Source organism: Bos grunniens, chromosome 29 (assembly GCF_055505025.1).
Source record: "Bos grunniens cultivar Pamir isolate PY7600 chromosome 29, Bosgru_T2T1.0, whole genome shotgun sequence".
Taxonomy (NCBI): domain Eukaryota; kingdom Metazoa; phylum Chordata; class Mammalia; order Artiodactyla; family Bovidae; genus Bos; species Bos grunniens.
The window spans coordinates 23,640,504-23,652,629 of record NC_141193.1 but is presented as its reverse complement, the minus strand read 5'-3'; the positions used below and the strand labels follow the sequence as shown (position 1 = coordinate 23,652,629).

Sequence of the window (12,126 nt, the reverse complement as noted above, 5' to 3'; positions counted from 1 at the left end):
CACAGGATAAAGGGGATAAAGAGAAAAAAGCTAAAGGAATCTAATGAGTCAAAAATGACAGTGCACCATGCTTTTTTGTTAAATAATTAAACCATGTGACAGCTATTAGGACCTTAAAAAAAGGTCCTAATGTATGTCAGATGACATACATCTTTAAATAACAAATTGACTTGAATATATTTAGAGACAATGGAAAATACTGTTAATTGATAAATAATACTGATAATTTAGAAAGCTAATAGCAAATAAAATAATTAAAATCTCTATTTTTACTGTATGTGTTAATGTATATAGAAAGGAGCAATAAGAAGATGTGCTAAGGAAAAGAAAATTTAAAACTCTGGTCATCATTTAGAAATGAAAATATCAGTCAAATGAAAGATATAACAGGGACAAACTCAATAGGTTAAAACAAAATGACATTTGCTTACAAAGAGCAAGTAACTGCACTAAACTCCCTGTGGGAATCGTTTAACTTAATTTTCACATAAAATGCATATTGGTGTTTTTGTTTTTAAGAGTGTTGGAGAGTAGATGTAATAAACACAAGATCACATGGGGAGTGAATCTTCTGTTAATTATAGAAAGTATACACCATTATTACTTATTTCAAGTGAGATAAAAATCTTATGCTAATTTAAATGAGTATGAATAACATACACATATAGAATATGGGAAGAAAGAAAAGGTCCTCAGAAATAAAAATAGCAATGTTCATTCTGACTGATTTTTAAAATCCATAAATGGTGTTTTCTCTTCAAAAGTGAGGAAGTGTTTGAATTCTAAGGGTTGTGAAGTTTATATTTCCTTCTCTGGTTCAACGAGAATCATCGTTTGTCCCCAAGTAGCAGGAGAGACACAAGAGATTTCTGCTTTATGTATGTCATCTGATGAGGGATCAAATAATGAGCTCCACAGAATCCGTCCCTCCCCCTCATAAAATACACTCACATGACCATGTCTTCTTACACATATACACTCATTTTCTTGTTTTTAAACTTAGAACCTTGGAGAGGACAATGGACCCTGGAAATCACTCCTCAGTGACTGAGTTCATTCTTGCTGGGCTCACAGAACAACCACGACTCCAGCTGCCCCTTTTCCTCCTCTTCCTAGGAATCTACGTGGTCACTGTGGTGGGGAACCTGGGCATGATCACACTGATAGGGCTCAGTTCTCACCTGCACACCCCCATGTACTACTTCCTCATCAATTTGTCCTTTATTGATCTCTGTCATTCCACTGTCACTACCCCCAAAATGCTGATGAACTTTGTGACAGAGAAGAACATCATCTCCTACCCTGAATGCATGACACAGCTCTATTTCTTCCTCACTTTTGCTATTGCAGAGTGTCACATGTTGGCTGTAATGGCATATGACCGCTATGTTGCCATCTGCAACCCCTTGCTTTACAACATCACCATGTCTTATCACATCTGCCTCTTCCTCACAATGGGAGTTTATATTTTAGGAATCATTGGATCCACAGTTCACACAGGATTTTTGTTGAGACTCCTTTTCTGCAAAAACAAGGTGGTTAACCATTATTTCTGTGATCTCTTCCCACTTTTGGAGCTCTCCTGCTCCAGCATCTATGTCAATGAATTATTGGTTATATTCTTGAGTGCATTTAACATCCTGACTCCTGCCTTAGCTATTCTCACTTCATATGTCTTCATCATCTCCAGCATCCTGCATATTCGTTCCACTGAGGGCAGGTCCAAAGCCTTCAGCACCTGCAGTTCCCACATCTCAGCTGTTGCTGTTTTCTATGGATCTGCAGCATTCATGTACCTGCAGCCTTCATCTGTGAGCTCCATGGACCAAGGGAAAGTGTCCTCTGTGTTTTACAGTATCATCGTGCCCATGCTAAACCCTCTGATCTATAGTCTACGAAATAGGGATGTCAAATTCGCCCTGAAAAAAATTGTAGACAGTGGAAAGTGTATATGAATAGAAACAATATGATGATGTCGTATCAGTCATTTGATTCACTAAGGTATATTATGTATTAAGCTTATTGGGTATGAAAAAAGCAATCATACTTGCCTATATAACACATCTCCAAGATTTTATCCAGGCCACTCCTTGAACCTATATTGTAATATTTATATGTAAAATCATAGGCTGTGATTATGAATAAAGTAAAAAAACTCCAGAAGATAAAGTGGTCTTAGTTTTATTTTTAGTGATAATCCAAACCAGCAGAAAAACAGAGGAAGAAGATGAAGATTTTGACATTAATCGTAGTAATCCATATAATTTTGTATAAAACACAATATCCAGAATTTAAATGGATAACTTTATTTGATATTCACAGTATTATATAAGCACATCAGACTATTATTTCTCTTAGGAGGAAAATGAAATTGAAAGGCATTTAGTTTGGGACCATGAGTAAATGTCATGGTCCCAAAAGTAACAAATGATAGGATGTGGAGGGTTTGGCTCCAGAACCCATGATTGTACTCAGAGTTATATTTTGGCCCCAGGTAATTGTGGGCAGATCTAAAGCCTCCCTAGGAATTTTCTTCTATACATAAAGCCACCTCAGTTCCCTATAAGACTGAGTTTCTTTCCTCCAGATCTCTTTCATACTTTTTTCCTATTTATTTCTTCTGATATCATGAAAATAATCAAAAATATTCAAACCTGACTTCATCAAAGAAAAAGAAAAAGAGTCATTTGAGTCTCAGAGATGTGGGGCTTTCCAGGTGATGCTATTGGTAAAGAATATGCCTGCCAATGCAGGAGACACAGATATGAAGTTTTGATCCCTGGTTAGGGGAGATCCCCGGGAGTAGGAAATGGCAACCCACTCCAGTATTCTTGCTTGCAAAATTCCGTGGAGAGAGGAGTCTGGCAGGTTAGAGTCCTTGGGGCTGCAAAGAGTTGGACACGACTGAGCAACTGAGCACACATTAGAGATTCAATTGACACGACTGAGCAACTGAGCACACATTAGAGATTCAATTGTTATACTTGATATAATAAAGCAATATGTAGCAGTAATTTTATAAAACAGCCTCAACAATATTGTCTTATCTTTAGACAAGAAATAGCTATTTATGAAAGCAGATGCTCATGAAAGCCAACATCCCAGCTAAGCTGTATCACTGTCATATGGTTAATGCTCTTTCCTCCTATAACTTACAAATAATCACCATTTCATGTCAGTTGTTTCTTTGAAATATCTTTTCTCCTACGTTGTTTTATTGTGTCTCATTTAACATCTTGTACCTATGAATTTGCATGATATTCTAAATACTCAGTGTTTTCTGTCTCTTCCCAATTCAAATCATCTTATTTGCCAGATTGATGCTCTTTGGCTAGTGTGCTATCTTATCTGATATAACAAGTACAGATGCACTGATAGAATGAAAACAATGGCTCTTATGATCTCTTAGTATTTTTTTATAAATTATTTATTAAAGACCTGGTTAAATTCTTCCCATTTCTGAGCTCTTTCTCTATCAGTTTAATCCTGAGATTCAACCATAAGAGCCTGGTTGATGACCACAGCCAGGTGACCTAGCGGTGTCCTCTGAATTGTTATTGTTCAGTTGCTAAGACATGTCTGACTCTTTGCAACTCCATGAACTACAGCACACCGGGCTTCCCTGTCCTTCACTATGGCCCTGAGTTTGCTCAAACTCATGTCCATTGAGTCGGTGATGCCATCCAATCATTTCATCCTCTGTTGTCCCATTCTCCTCTTGCCTTTAATCCCAGCCTCAGAGTCTTTTCCAATGAGTAGGCTCTTTGCATCAGGCGGCCAGAGTATTGGAGTTTCAGTTTCAACATCAGTCCTTCCAATGAACAGTCCTCTGAGCCCCAGCCACAAAAGTCAGGGTTCCAGACAAGAGTATGATCTCCCTTCCAGGAGATAACTGGAAGCTCGAGTGAGGGACAGGGAGAGTGCAGACCTTCTGCCCTCTTGCCTATATCCCAGAGAGTATATCAATAAGCTCTCAATGTGTGTCTCCTCAGATGCCTATTCCTCTTGCCTATGCTTAAAAATAAGCAAAAAAGCCTCTTTCACAAAAAGCCCAGGTGCTTTTCTAAAAGTGAGTTGCCTTGAGCTGAGCTCTGGGGTGGCTCAGTCTGCCTGAATGTGAGTTTTAAGAGTGGTTTCTCGGGGATGTTCCTGGTGGTCCAGTGGTTCAGGATCTGCCTTCCAATGCAGGGGACACGGATTCAATCCCTACTCAGGGACCTAAGATTCCCACGTGTCATAGGGCAACAAAGCCCAAATGCTGCAGCTAGAGAAACCTGTGCACCACAACGACTGAACCTGCAGGCAACACTGAAGGCCCAGCAGACCAAAAAATTGAACTTCTTTTTAAAGAACTGTTTCTCGTGTCACTATAGCACTGTGGGTCTCATGATCACAAGCCCTGCTCACTTTCCTGCTAAACGTTTTGTGGACTTCTCTATTTGGTTCAGGTCTCAACAGTTGTAGTGCCAGATGTGGGGTTCAAGCTGTTAGCTCGTCAAGCAGAAGCTCAGGGTTCTGAGTATGCTGACTGTGGTTTGTTGCAGCGAGCTGTGGTTTATGACAAGATTGTGTCTCAGCCTCTCAAATCCACTTCAGTGTGGCCTTTTCTTGTTTGCCCAATGTGTAAAAATTGATCAACTAGTCCTCCTCTCCCCAAAAAACCACCCCACAGGAAATTATTTTCTATGTAGCTCTAAATTCATTGTATCCATGGGAGAATGTGAGTTCCGTATGTTATTTCTTTGAACCAGAGCACCCACATGTATTTCTATTTTAGTACACTACACATTAATCAAAAAACAGCTAGTAAATTTCTTACATTGGTGTTTGATATATGAAAATGACTATGAAAATTTTTTGTGTTTTCAAACATTTATAAATATTTAAAACTTTAAAAAGTGTTACAAAATTTAAAATGTGAATGTGTGTGTCACTCGGTCCTGTCCAACTCTTTGTGACCCCGTGGACTGTAGCCCACCAGGTCTTCTGTCCATGGAATTCTCCAGGCAAGAATACTGGAGTGGGTTGCCATTTCCTTCTCCAGGGGATGTTCCTGACCCAGAGATTGAACCTGGGGTTCCTGCTTTGCAGGAGATTCTTTACTGTCTGAGTCATCAGGGAAGTCCCAGCACACACAAACTTTAAAAGTACCAAGAAAGGTAAAAATTTAAAGCCTCCTTAGGAATTTTCTATGGATCTGCAGGGTTATGGATCTCAATCTGAGAACTAGTGGAAGATGTGGTATTAACATATTAGAATAGATATCAGAGTATTTCCAAAACACAAAAAATAGAAATCAAGGACTTGGAGATCTACTACAAATGAGAAAGATTTTAATGAATACGTAAGATTTGTTAAACATTATTATGGCAGGAGATATTTTCAAATGTTTTAGTAATTGAAAACAGCATGACTGAGTAAATGCATTCTAAAGTAGGCACTCTGATGGACTTAATGTTCCATACAGAATTTATTCTCATTAACTTGGATTCAACCCTATATTAATTTCTTTAAAAAAGTAAGGGAAAAAAAAAAACCTGTTCTTGATGTACAATTAGCATGCTCCAGGATCTTTAGTTTGCATTTCTTTTATTTTCAAAATTAATTGCAATTAAACTTAGCTGCAATTAGGTTTCACTGTACATCACACACACTCCCACACACACACATGCACCATGATGCCTTAAAGATCTTCAGGACTGGTTCAGTGGCTCACTGCGGCACATAAACTTCTTTTAAATTGTGATCTGCTACAACATCTAGCTTCCATCCATCTCTTGGTCTCAGACAATAGCTCCAGGCAGATCTTGCATCTTCATCCCTCAGCCATCAGAAGAAAAGATGTAGAAGGGAAGGAAACATCCCCTAACTTGAAGACCACCACTTGAAGTGACAGAACTTACCTTTTCCTGTTTCCCTTTGGTGCAATTTGGCCAGGCGATCAAGCTTAGCTGGAAGAGAGGTTAAGAAAATACCTATTAAACAGAGTGAAGCAAGTCAGAAAGAAAAACACCAATACAGTATACTAATGCATATATATGGAATTTAGAAAGATGGTAACGATAGCCCTGTATGCGAGACAGAAGAGACACAGCTATAAAGAACAGTCTTTTGGACTCTGTGGGAGAAGGTGAGGGTGGGATGCTTTGAGAGAATAGCATTGAAACATGTATATTACCATATGTGAAATAGATCACCAGTCCAGGTTCAATGCATGAGACAGGGTGCTCAGGGCTGGTGCACTGGGATGACCCAGAGGGATGGGATGGGGAGGAAGGTGGGAGCGGGGTTCAGGATGGGGAACACATGTGCGCCCCTGGCTGATTCATGTCGATGTTTGGCAAAAACCAACACAATATTGTAAAGTAATTAGCCTCCAATTAAAATAAATAAATTATTTTTTTTAAAAGAAAATACCAAGGTGTCTAGATAGCCATGCACCCAACTAAGATTCGGGGAATTTATTATTGAGGAAAAATGGGAGAAGGAAAATTAGGAATAACCAGCAATCTCCTGCACTCTTTCAATATTTACATTTAGCCCTAAACAACTGTATGTTGTTCCATCTAGAGTCAACATTTGAAGTTAACAGTGCGTCTGATGAGGATGACATATGAAATTGGTTAAAATAAAACGTATAGGGTATAATCAAAATATACTACTATTTTCATAACTGTTAGTATCTACTACAAAGCTCTTAAGTTGTTCCAGGTAGTTCTGTAAGATCTCAACATTGCTGGGTTCATCCCTATGACCGTGGCATGCTGCTTTTCCATCCTGAAATGACTTCTTGACTCCATTCTCCTTTTTCAGTCTTACACACCTTTCTAAACTAAATACCAGTATTTAATTCTCCATGTATTTCTGAGCACTCTATTATCAGGTACACTCCCAGTTCCTCACGGATACTAAAATAATACAAGTATTTTTGCTTTCTGAATACATCATAATATTTAAGCACAATTAGTATTGTACATGAAAAAGAAAAAAAAAAAGGCTTTCACATCTTACTTATAAAGTTTGTTTCCCTCGATTTTCTCATTTTCACCTAGTGGGAAATTACTTCATTGATAGGTGGACATGAAATTTACTGAGCTCTAACATGAAATTGTTACAAGCTCTAACAAACTCAGTCTGTCACATCCTGTTTACAATACAGAATCCAACAAGAGCACTGAATCACAGCTACATGACACTATTAAACACATGAGGGCCAAAGGGGGAAAAGCAAAATTCTAATTGCTTCTTTTCCCAAGAGCTGATACTTATGGGATATGAACCTAATGGGAGTTCACTCTCATTTTTCCTAATTAGACTCTAAGAATCAATATGCAGAGTATAAAATTATCATTCATATCAACCAATCTTTACTGAGAGCCATTACTTTCATCAGAGGTCAGGACCAGTGACATATCATTACCATGGAGGCTATTAGGCTGTGACACCTCAACACCTAACAGCCCTGCAAGGTTAGTATTCAGAACTATCCACCAACATCATCAGATCCCCCTCGCCCTTCAGAGACATTGGGGAGAAACACATAACTCTGAAATTTCAGGGAACAAGGACTGTGTGTCTGAATCCCAGCCCTGACTTTTATGATTTTAGATCTTCAACTGTGGCTCTGTGCTAAATCACTTCAGTTGTGTCCAACATTTTGTGACCCCATGGACTGTAGCCCACCAGGCTCCTCTGCCCATGGGATTCTCCAGACAAGAATACTGGAGTGGGCTGCCATGCCCTCCTCTAGGGGATCTTCCCAACCCAGGGATAGAACCTGCATCTCTTACATCTACCTGCGTTGGCAGGCAGGTTCCTTACCACTAGCACCACCTGGGAAGCCCTCTAGGGCTGCCTCCAAGTGCAATTACAAATGCGGAAAGGTGTTCTTTCTTCCTTTTTTAAATAGCTATCTGTCCTCACTCTAATATTCACACTACATTATGAGCAAGGAGAGGAGGAGATGGTTGAACAGCATCACTGATTCAATGGACATGAGTTTGTGCAACTCTGGGAGATGGTGAAGGACAGGGAAGCCTAGCGTGCTACAGTCTACGGACTGTACAAACCTGGCATGTACAGTCCATGCTGCAGTCCTTGCAAAGAATCAGACATGACCGAGTGACTAAACAAGAGCAAATGAGCAAAGACTACCTTACGAGCAAGGACACTTTCCTGTCCCTGGCTGAATAAAATCGTGACCAACACTTCCTTCTCTACTCACTTTGACAGAGATGGTGTGAGAATTTTGTTCACTTATGTGGAGTCTATATTAACATGTAGCTAAGCATCTTTCAAATGATTTTTATTAAAAGCTCATGTTTATTGATGCTTGCTGTATGTAAGGCACCATGCCAAACATTGTATTGAGTAAACAAAACACTCTAGTGCTGAAGAAAAATCAATAAATAAGCCATAATAATTGATGCAGATTTATTTATGTACTAAATATAATATAAAAATATATTCATGGGCACATAGAAAATTTTATTATTAACTTGGGCTTCCACTGTTAAAGTCCTTAACTAAAGGGTCTTCAAAATCAAGTACATTTTATAAGATAAAGGGCATAGAGTGAGACGAGTTAAAGGAATTTGATGAGTCAAAAATGAGAGCTTATTATGTTCTTTTGTGAAATAAAACTTGTGATACCTGTTGGAACATCAAAAAGAAAATTTTTCTTGTCAGATGATGTGAATCTAGAAATGACAAATAATTTGGCTTGACTTTTTTGGAGACCATGGAAAATTTTCATAATTTAAGAAGTTAATATTCAGTAAAATATTTCAAATCTCTATATTACTATATGTATTAATGTAGAAAGGAGCAACAAGAAGATGTTCTAAGGATAAGAAAACTTAAAATTCTGGCCATGATTAAAGAATAAAAATGCTGGTCAAATAAAGCATATTATAGGGAGAAGCTGAATAGGTTAACAGTAAAATAACACTGACATTTTCTTACCAAGAGCCAGGGACTGGGCTAAGCTCCTTGTGAGAATCATTTTACTTAATTTTCACATGAAACGGATTTTTGCTTTTTCAGAATTGGAGAGCAGATCTGATTATCTCAAGGTCTTGTGGTAAGTATGAAGTTCATGGACGCTTCAGTCCACTAATTCTAACTTGCTATCAGGGCTTATGTGTGAGTGTTTAGTCACTAAGTCATGTCCAACTCTTTGTGACCTCATAGACAATAACCCGCCAGACTCCTCTGTCCATGGGATTCTCCAGGTAAGAATACTGGAGTGGGTTGCCATTTCCTCCTCCAGGGGAATCTTCCCAACACAGGGATCAAACCTGTGATTTGAGACAGAGGGATTCTCCTCTGTCTCCTGCATTGCAGGCAGATTTTTTAAGAATTATAAAATTATGAAACAGTGAAACTGAGATGTTAAAGATTATTTAATCCAAGCATCAGGTGCTTACTGTTATTAATAATTCCTGCTAAGTAATTATTTATTTAAGATGAAATCAACATTTTCCCTGAAAGACCTGGGTATTTTGGTAGTTGGAGTGTTTGTTTTGTTGTGAAACCAAATATTTCTCCAGTAGTTTTAAGCAATTATTTTTACTTCATTCTATTGGTGACATATAAAATGAGCCCAATAACTCTTGGAAAAACCAACATGTTGAACGATACCTGTCAGGTGTCACACGGGTTTTAATTTTGCTAGAAAAACATGCTTAGTCTAACCATTCTAATATGGCAGAGTTTAGGTCATTTTACTAGTTTATTAGTTTTCCAGTTTTTCTCTATCAGATAAAGTATTGCATCTTTAATGAAAAACTATTGTTTGAGTTTTAAGTAAGATTATGAATTTCCATTTTCTAGAATCTACTCATTATCTATACAAATGTAAACTAAAAGTGAGTTGGTCTTTAAACAAAGAACATATTCCACAGTTGACAATTACTGAGTTTACATTAAAATTTCTAATTGTATTTTGCATGTGCTCTACTAATCCACATCTCTATCATCTTTGAATTCCATAGAGAGCATCTGCAAAATATAGGATTATATTAATAAAAAAGACCAGAATAAACAGGACCTAGTATTTGTGTTCAAAAATGCTTCTCATATTTGGGGTGGGGGGAGTGGGATTATAGTATTCTCATCTTTTCCATCAACCATGAAGTGCAAATTCCAGGAACTAAACTTTGTACACTGATCCCCTGGTCACAGTGGTGGCATACATGACCTATATTGGGGTCATTATATTCTGACTCCCAGTTATCAAAATTAGAATAAAGGAGGAAGGTTCTTGAGTCTGGAAAACCTATTGAGGTATAAGGATGATGTCTGCCATGCAGTTATGTTTCTTCCCCCTGGGGTCATAGTCCAGGGAGAAGGACGTTGGGACATTAAAGAAATAGACCTCAGGTGAAATGATACAGATAGTTCCCCGGTCCTTCAGATATTTTGAGTTATGATTCTAGTGCAGAAAATATCTGAAATTAATACAATTACTTTTCATATTTATGAATTATATGTTAATTTACTAGAGAAAGCACACACTACTTATATATTCTGAGTGAAATAAAAATACTATGCATTTTACATGAGTATTATTAATACATATGTAAAGAATATGGAAAGAAAGAAAAAGTCTTCAGAAGTAACAATAGTAATATTCACTCTGATGTTAAAAATCTAGAAATTGGTATTTTCTCTTAAAATTTTATGAAGTATCTTAATTACAAAATAATTAATTTTAATTTTATTTTTTTCTCTGGTTCAACTAACATCATTGTCTCAGGAGATCACTGCATTATGAGTCTTCTTTGGTGAGAGACTGAACAATGACTTACCCAGAATTACTCTCCCCAACACCCACTCACACGTACACACGTGCACACAGACACTCACACACATGCACACACAGGCATAAAATATTCTCATTTTCTCTTTAAATATAGAAGGGACTGAGAAGAAAATGGACCCCGGAAATCAATCCTCAGTGACTGAGTTTATCCTCGCTGGGCTCACAGAACAGCCACAACTCCAGCTGCACCTTTTCCTCCTCTTCCTAGGAATCTATGTGGTCACGGTGGTGGGGAACCTGGGCATGATCACACTGATTGGGCTCAGTTCTCACCTGCACACCCCCATGTACTATTTCCTCACCAACTTGTCCTTTATTGATCTCTGTCAGTCGACTATCATTACCCCCAAAATGCTGGTGAACTTTGTGACAGAGAAGAATATTATCTCCTATCCTGAATGCATGACTCAACTTTATTTCTTCATCATTTTTGCTATTGCAGAAAGTCACATGTTGGCTGCAATGGCATATGACCGCTATGTTGCCATCTGCAACCCCTTGCTTTACAACATCACCATGTCTTATTACATCTGCTTCTGCCTCACAGTGGGAGTTTATATTTTGGGCATCACTGGATCCACAATCCATACAGGATTTATGTTGAGACTCTTTTTCTGCAAGACCAATATCGTTAACCATTATTTCTGTGATCTCTTTCCACTCTTGGAGCTATCCTGTTCCAGCATCTATGTCAATGAATTATTGGTTATAGTTTTGAGTGCATTCAACATTTTGACTCCTGCTCTAGTTATTCTTGCTTCCTACATCTTCATCATTTCCAGCATCCTCCAAATCCACTCCATGGAGGGCAGGTCCAAAGCCTTCAGCACCTGCAGTTCTCACATTGCTGCTGTTGCTATTTTTTATGGATCTGCTGCATTCATGTACCTACAGCCATCATCAGTCAGCTCCACGGACCAAGGGAAAGTGTCCTCTGTGTTTTATACCATCATTGTGCCCATGCTAAATCCCCTGATCTATAGCCTACGGAATAGGGATGTCAAATTTGCCCTGAAAAAAAAGTTTAGACTGTGAAAAACATATATGAACAGAGTCAATATTATGATGGCATATCAGTTATTTGGACTGCCAAGGAATTCCCCAATTCTTAATTATCTACAATATATTTAATAGAGAAACCTCTAACCTTAATTGATCCTTTCATAATAGGTCTCAGTAACTTGTTTTCCAACAAATATATTAATCAGACTCTGAGAGATGGATTCTTTGGAGATTAGGTCAGAACTAATAAGTAATAGAGAATATTATTTGAAATTAATAAAAATTCCAAGATGTTGCAA

General features: G+C 38.0%; 2 protein-coding genes across 2 annotated transcripts; both read left to right on the top strand.

Annotated features, from left to right (window-relative positions):
* Positions 1-1,019: 1,019 nt before the first annotated feature.
* On the top strand, positions 1,020-1,955 carry LOC147342320 (olfactory receptor 8G2-like). The gene has a single exon (XM_086384344.1). The coding sequence runs from the start codon at positions 1,020-1,022 to the stop codon at positions 1,953-1,955; it is 936 nt and encodes a 311-aa protein (XP_086240470.1).
* Positions 1,956-10,758: 8,803 nt separating this feature from the next.
* On the top strand, positions 10,759-12,126 carry LOC147342319 (olfactory receptor 8G3-like). Its single transcript, XM_086384343.1, has one exon. The coding sequence runs from the start codon at positions 10,937-10,939 to the stop codon at positions 11,858-11,860; it is 924 nt and encodes a 307-aa protein (XP_086240469.1). The 5' UTR covers positions 10,759-10,936; the 3' UTR covers positions 11,861-12,126.